General features: G+C 48.2%; 1 protein-coding gene across 1 annotated transcript; it reads right to left on the reverse strand.

Annotated features, from left to right (window-relative positions):
- Window positions 1-313: 313 nt before the first annotated feature.
- Window positions 314-6,472, reverse strand: LOC127302124 (protein PIN-LIKES 3). The gene is made up of 12 exons (XM_051332481.2): window positions 6,196-6,472; window positions 5,222-5,360; window positions 4,988-5,067; window positions 4,734-4,834; window positions 4,296-4,319; window positions 2,133-2,254; window positions 1,786-2,004; window positions 1,582-1,674; window positions 1,397-1,497; window positions 1,210-1,262; window positions 920-1,108; window positions 314-822 (listed from the first exon to the last, which is right to left on the reverse strand). Exons 2-12 carry the CDS (start codon window positions 5,354-5,356, stop codon window positions 698-700), a joined length of 1,242 nt encoding a protein of 413 aa, XP_051188441.1. The 5' UTR covers window positions 5,357-5,360; window positions 6,196-6,472; the 3' UTR covers window positions 314-697.
- Window positions 6,473-8,176: the final 1,704 nt, after the last annotated feature.

Here is an 8,176-nt window from a genome sequence, read left to right on the forward strand (position 1 = left end):
CGGCAGCCCTATAGAGCGGCCCCATTTGTCATTGGCAGCACCGCGTATACAATCAGAAAATAAAATGGCCCACGCATCAGCGACAGATGGATGGCTACCCGTCGGCACGAGACGGTCAGAGAGAAACTGCCCTCTGTGCAGCCCCACCCGTCAGATTAACGGTAACGGTAAGGCCTCTAACCTGACGGCAACTCTGCCGTCCGAGCGTCTACGAGGGGTTTCAAACTAGAGGGAGGAGAAAACTGAGGAAAAGTTAAGAGGCTGGGAAAAACTGAGCACAACTAACAAATCAGGGGCACGAAAATAGAAATCCCTATGATTAAACTCAAGGAAACAATACAAGGTAGGACTCCTCAACCTCCTCAAGTTTAAATTTCGGTCATCCTCGACCATGTAACAACTGTATGGAACTTAGAGTTTAGTCATGACATAAAGATGTTAGGTGCTCACTTGAGCTCGGTAGCAAAAATCTTCCACAGCATGTGGGCTCTGTCTTTGTAGCAACTTGATCGAGCGTGCACATTCTGATCGACTCGGGGATATCACATGGATCGGCCGCTAGCTCGCTGGGCTCGCCGGCCTCTCCCTCGTTCTAGTATCTCGGAGCTGTGACAGACTCCGATGTATTACTACGCGAGAAAGGTTCACAACAAGGTACACTTGAAGAACACGGACCACACCACCACGGGAGAGAGGTTCACAACAAGGTCCACATGAAGAACACGGACCACACCGCCACGGCGACCGACGCGAGCGGGTACACCCACACGAAGATCACCGAGCACTCGCTCTTACCCACGCCAAACAGCTGCGTGATCGTCCCTGCCAAACCAAACAAGCACGAGAAACCAACCAGATTACTAATCAGCATTCCATGCAAAAGAAAATTCAGTTCGCCAGCTATGAGAAGATGTCTGACCGATGTTCATGGCGGGTGGGACGGCGTACTGCAACAGGAGGATGAACTGGTAAAGAGGGTCCGGCTGGATGACGCCGAACCGGATCGCCGCCTTAACCAGCACGGTGCCCAGCAAGGGCAACAGAATGAACCTGACGGCTACTATGCCGGCGATCACCGACCGTGGCACACTCACGTCTCCTCGCAATCCTGGAGAGATGTTCCACGTTATTTTCAGCTCATCCAATTCACATGCTCTAATGATGTGCTTACGTCAATTGCGCTTCTACTGTTTTACAGTTTCAGCTTACCGGTGATGAGATTCCCTCCCATGATCAGCGTGACAGATGGAATGGCTCCTCCGCTGTGCAGGAAAAGGCCAGGAAACTGATTAGACATGTGGAATTAATCCGCATCATCAGCAAATCTAATAATCAATGGGTACATGTTGTACCTACAACATTTTGGTGAGTTGTTACCAAATGTGAATGCATTTACCCGATTAGTTCAGCCGACTCGCGAAGGAAACGGAGTGGAGCGCTTTCTCCAATCATAGCATTTCTAAGTAGAGGTGTTACTCCAATTATAAACCCGACAATCTACAAAAGGATTGATCCAAATCTGTAATACTTTTGAAAGTTTGTACCATGCAGAATTTAGTAGTTTCTGCAACTAGCATATACCACTGAAATAGTCGAAGGAGCGCATAGCTTCTTCAAGTCAACCGACCTAGAAACCGATGATACAGCTCTTTTTGCTCTCTCTGAGAACGAGACCTATATGTATACAAATCTAAATTCCTTAGTGCTGCAAGTTAGCACAAACTATAATTAACTGTTATAAACTGTATGACTTCTATAGCAAAAACTACGAGAAATTTGAGAAACCTTTGTTCTGTCTGTAGTTGGATTGTATATCAACGGGAGAGCGCATTCGTCCACGCGATCACTCGAGATCGAACAATGCTCTTCTGAAACTGTACTCGTAGTACTATCTGAAACCGAGACTTTTGTTTGAGTTGTTGGAGTGTTACCGTCTACTTCAGTGACTTCTGAATTTGCACGGATGATATTGTAAGTGGCCGTCCATAGAAAGAAGGAGCCAATCTGCAGAAAATCAATCATATTGACAGCGCATGATACGAAGTATTATTTTCATCTACAAACAAACATGATCAGGCTTACCAGGTGTGGACAATGTACTGAAAAAACAGAGTGTGTGCAATGAGTCTTACGGCCTTTGAAAGCGATGAATAGGCTAGTCCATAAGTCTGACAAACATCAGGTGCTCCGAACGGGCTTCCCTTCTCTTTGCAGAGAGCTGGAATAATGATGAGGATAATAGAGCCCAGATTGCCTGCATTCGTCCAGCCAAGTCAACTTAAGATTTTTGATGAACTGTCAGCGACTCAGCATAGAGAAAATGAGTAAAACTAAATAGGGGTTGTTATCAAGGTGGAGCTGCCCAAGTTCGACCGTCCACCGAACAACCAATGTCTATACAGTGATTGAAAATTTGAAATAGCTTAGCATTAACTATTTTATACACAAACACAATTACAGAACTAAATATCTCAGCACTTAGTCCTTATCACGTCAGCGCGAGTTCGATTCTTTTATATATGTTGCCATGAAACTTGTATCATGATCTCCTCGAAATAGGCTTTCACCCAGCTACATTAATATAGCAACCACCGATACAAGATAGAGACCATCGTTGGGGCAAACATCACAACAAAGCCCAAAAGGAAACAAAATAAGAAGAAAAAAGGAAAACAAAGTCGACACAGTCGGATCGACGAAAAACGGTGATGAACCGCAGCCGCTGCGCCCTTCGAAGACTTCCCACCACGGTCTTAGCACTCCGAAGCGCCGCATACCAAAGCAACATCTTCAAGAAGGGATGCGACTACTCCTAGGGTTTCCCCTGATATGCGGGAGGGTTGTGGGGAGGGGGAACCCCGACGCCCCTCAAGAAGGAATGGTAGCGCCCGCGAGCGTCACCGCGTCGGTGTCAGCCTTCCGACAAGGATTTCTTCCGTCCTCCAAAGAACCACGACCCGGACACTCCATCGCACTCCACCAACCTCGCCGCCCACCAACTTGCGCCACCATGGACTTGCAATCCCCACCGCCGTCTCACCGTGGCCCAATAACGCCGACCGACGAGACCGAAAAGAGACAACCCGGGCCTAGGAGAGTCCGGACATCAACCACGCGGGATGGCACAACCTCCACCGCCACCTGCGGCGACAGACCGGACGCAGCTACAGGAGCATACCAAGCCCCTCTGGCCCGGACGAGCTAGGCGGGCTCGTCAAGCTCCCATGACCGCGCTGCAGTCCGTGCGCTACCGTCCTAACCAGCCTGAGCAGCTCCAACGACCGCCGGGAGCAGACCCAAGAGCCTAGACTTGGCCCGTCCAAGCCCAGATGGGGCCCAAAGGGCCCAACTAGGCCAGGAGGGCGCCGCCGCTGGCCTCCGCTCTGCCCGCCGCCAAGTGGCCGCGCTGCCACCACCTGTCCACCTGGAGCTGCGCCACCCGAGGTGCGCCGCCGCCGGAACCATGACCACCAGGGAGCACCGCCGCCAGCTGAGGAGAAATCCCGCGTCTCCCAGCCAAGCGCGGGGGTAAGGGCGTGGCCGCTGCCGCCAGCACCGCGCGGGCTTTGCCCACGCTGGCGATGGTGGGGGGAGGAGGGAGGGGCCTGGGCGCTAGGGTTTGGCAGTCACCCTGAGTCCGCCCGCGGGGGACGAAGCTTTTTTTTTTCTGTATCATGATCTCACACTCTCATCTTTATTTCGTGGAATGGTTCAAAATTGGGTAGATGTGGTTACCTATCCGTGCTGGGAAGTACCTCATCTGAAACATTATGAGAAGGGCCCTGATCCGGTTAGAGCGAGGGACTGTGTGGGTGCTTTTATTTCACTTATTATATGTTGTTCTGAACCAGTACTGGGACCGTTTGTGATTTTAGTTTGTCAGATGGTTACTGCTCTTATGTTAGAAACTCTGTACTTGATGGCAGGAAGAGACGATTATTTTTTACATCAAAACGATTCTCAAGTTGTCTTTTTCACTTGTATCTTGTCACTAGCATATTCAGATTGACTGGTAATAGCAGGATGTACGGAAAATAAAAACAGGAGCAAGGAAAACTGATTTTGTTTCATATTCTAGCTGAGAGTTTTGCATGCCCGGTTAATCTGAACCAGATCACTAAGCTTTTGAAGATACAGGGATGCATCTTCCCAGGCCCAAGCTAGCACCACATGGCAATTTTATGTTGGCTCTGTACCGCAAAAATAAGTGTTTGAAATCATTGTACGATGTTTATCCATAATAGAGAGTGTATTTAATATTTCTTACAGTTCAGAAGCAAAGGTTCTGTAGTTACCAGCAGAACAGCAACCCAAAATGAGGCGGAAAAGTCCGGTTTGAACCTGGGTGCATGTGAACCCTAGTTGGAAATGCATTTTCTAAATGTTAAAAAATTCTGAAATAAAAATATCCGGATACGTACGCATGTTTCATGTGTGCGTAGAAAGTTTTCGCGGAGAAACCACTTTTTTATTTCAGAATCTAAAAAGACAAAATCCGTTACATATATACTGCTATATAGCCCTGCAAAATTTCATTTTTTTGCCGAGACAAAATAAAAGGTTTTTTCGTCACGAAACTCATGTCCAGGGCACATATTTGAGATCATATGGGAAATCATTTTGTGTTTCGATTTTTAAAACATGTTTTGACATCACAAACGGAATTTTTCAAAAAGTGGGTTCACATGCCCCCATGTTCCATATATGCACACTCGAGGCGGAAAAGTCCGGTTGGCCTCTTAACTTTGGTGGGGCTCCGGTGACTTTTATAACGATCCAACCAAAGATCAACCCGAAGGTAAAAGTAAAGAGGACATTCACTGGCATAAACCACCTGTACCATGGGTCAGAAATAGTCACTTTTTCCTTACTTCCAGTAATCTAATACGACAGTCGAAAGTATTTTCTGAAAGAGCTCTTTATGCATCATAGCAATCAGTGAACATTTCTTTGAAACAGGTAAATAAGGAAGAAGCATGAGACTCACAGTTTGGCCATGCTTTCCATGGTGATTGTTTTTGCCAAATAGACTGAGACAAGACATGGATTGAACACATAAAACACTACCTGCAGGAAGAAATATGATTCAGAAATTAGCGGACAGGTTACGGTAAAGTAAAATTAAGACATAAACATGATAGAGAAACTAATCAAGTTATGTAGACCAAATTGGTTAGGTGATCCTACTGCCTTTTTACTTGCGTGAGTCACTGCCACTTACATAGTTTAGATGCTTCCTTGCTTCTTTGCCCAGTATCCCAGCAAAGTCAGTTGCCAGGAATGATCCGACGCCGGTAACGAAGAGCATGTTAAGAACAGGCATACATGCCGTGATGAAGAGCTCCAGGAGTCCCATGCCCCTAGAACCAAGAAATGACATTAAGAACACTCTGTAGAAGTTTTATTTTCTTCATAGAAGAAAGTCCAATTCTCATCCTTCAAATCTTGGGAAAGTTCACTTTCAGTCCCAAAATTTATTTTTAGTCTAGAATGAACCTTGAACTCTCGTAATAGTTCATTTTTCATCCCTTTGCAGTTGAATTGAGCAAATTACTGGCGTGGAAAAAAAATAGGGAACCAACCAAATTGGTTTAGAAACAGATCAAGCCCAAACTAGCTGAGATGTTAAACCAAACGTCACAATGCAAAAAACAACGAAATCTTTGGGTCCCTGAACCAGTCTCTCGCTTGATTTCTCTCCCTTCTAATTCACGTGAAGCGTTGCGCCACAAAGGTCTCCTTGTTTGCTTATCAACATCGTCCCGTCTCTCTACCCTTGCACCGTTACCTTGAGTTTTTGGGCACCTATGGCAGATATTTGCCTAGCTCAATTGGGGTAAGGACTAAAAGTGAATGATTATGAGAGTTCAAGGTTCATTTTAAACCAGACAGAAGTTCTAGGACCAAAAGTTTCACTAGAATTCAAGGATCAAAAGTGGACTTTCTTCTTCTTGATACGAAGCAGAAATGCAACAAATTGTGCGTTAACAAACAACGGCTAGAAGGAAAACAGCTATGTAACTGTACTGAAAGATAACATCAGTAGCCAAGAAAAAAAAGCTGCAAATCCAAAGGTTTCCACCTAGAGAGAAGGATGGAAACACTTCAAGAGTGAAGTGGAACAAGCCAGTGTGAATCAGCTGCTTACATGACTGAATCGTTAGAGAAAGACCAAGATTAAAACAGAGAAAGTACCCAATCGAGTCCTTTGCGTGTCAGAACTGAGACGGGCCGGAGGCGGCGAGTGAAGCACAGGAGACGCCCCCTGCGTTCTCCGACGATGAGAAGATGTAGCGACGAGACTCCGGCGGAGCGGAGCGCGGCCAGATCCTCGGGAACGATCACTCTCCTTGGCCGCGGAGGGATCCGGGGATCAAGCCGTCAACAGCAGCGGCCTTGGTGGCTGGCGGCTAAGATTTGCAGCGGCGCCTTTTTCTTCTGTTTGTTCTCGCGGCGTTGTCCGGGTCGTATATCCAATATTTTCCGTTGCAGCTTTTGTACGTCGTTGCTGCGTTCACTTATGTTTTTGAACGTGGGTGTGCACGTGCATTGCTGTGAATAAGCCGTGCACGAAGGACGGGACGTTTTGGCAACCTACAGCATATTGCTTCCGGTTTTTAAAAAAGCTTTTAAATGTAGATTACAATGTGAAAAATTCAAAAAAATTGATGTGTACATGTTGACATGTACGGACATATAAGAGCATGTCAAGCAGAAGCGGCAACCTGCAACCCCAAATCAAGCTATCCAGCGCATCGTAACACTGATTTGGGTTCAAAGAACACGCGCGCAGACCAAAAACACCATATAGAACGGCATATTTTAAAAAAAGACGCACACCTGAAATTGCATTTCAGTTGGATAATTCATGGGTACAGAGAGCAAAATTTGACTACATTTACAGCAAAAGAACTCGAATTAGCTAAGTTCGAGCTAAAATCCGCCGCCACGGCAACTAGAACGCAAAATCAGCTCCAGGATACTCACTGGAGCCTTATGCCGTGGCAGCGGCGCCTCTGAGCGGCCGCATCACTCCGTGACGCTCCGCCAAGGTCGATGAAGACCTTTCCCTGCTCCTCCGCAATGCGCCGCCATTCGTCCGCCTTATCTGCGTCGCGCTGGGACGAGCGTGAGACGAGGCCGATCACCGTGTCGAGGTTGCGCTTGTCGACGAAATCGCCTGGCGCGAGCCCCGCGTTCACGTCGAGCTGCGGGAGGAGACGCTCCAGCTCGGCGTCGTCGAAGTAGTCCCTGGCCGCGAATTGCGGCCGCAGGAGGCGCGGCGGCGGGGCGTCGTCCTCCTCCATCTCCACCACCAACACCGTCGACGGGCGCTGGCGGGAGCTCGACGACGACGACGCTGCAGAAGGGGAGGAGGAGCGGTCGCAGCGGTAGCGGTCGGACTCCCGCATGGCGAAGGCGGGCAGCGCCGTAACACCGTAGGTGCGGTAGCGCTAGCTACCGCGGATGCGCGCCGCGTCGGACTTGGCCTTCTCCGTCTCCATCTTCTCGCCAGCGGAACAAGCGGTGCAGCTCCCACCACGCTCGATGGACCTTCCGCCGTGGCCTATCTGGCCGCCCGGTGACTGTGCCCTGCCACCATCGTTGCCGGCGGGAGGTGGGGACGCTCCATCTACACGCAGGATGTGGGGATTACTCGCCGGCGGGGCGGCGATTTGACGTCGGTGGGAGGCGAAGAGGCGGAGGAGCGGATGGGATTTGGCCCCCATCCGCCTCTCCGACCGCTATATATGCGGGTTTTTCAGCGGTTTGGGTTGTAGCCTGGATCCATTTTCTAGGCCAGACCACCGATGCGGGGTCTGGTCTGACCCAAAAGACGGCAGAGACAACCATATTGGCCCAAAATCGCGTTTCCCATGTTGTGTGCAACAAATATAAAATTTGGTGCTTCAAATAAGTTTTCACAAGATTATTTTATCTTATTTTACACAAAACTCAAAATATACGAGTTTTCTATAAAACTTTATATGAACACGTATAAGAGCATCTCTAACAGAGCCCGTAAACACGCGAACTGAAACACCGAGTTCAGTTCATCAAACTCGTGTTTACGAGTCGAAAATGGATGGTGCAGAACAGAGCCCGTAAATCAAAACTGTAAAGTAGCATCCAAACCCGTAAAACTGGGGTTTCATAGAATTCATATGCAACATGG

The sequence above is a fragment of the Lolium perenne genome, chromosome 5 (genome assembly GCF_019359855.2).
Source record: "Lolium perenne isolate Kyuss_39 chromosome 5, Kyuss_2.0, whole genome shotgun sequence".
NCBI classification, from domain to species: Eukaryota; Viridiplantae; Streptophyta; class Magnoliopsida; order Poales; family Poaceae; genus Lolium; species Lolium perenne.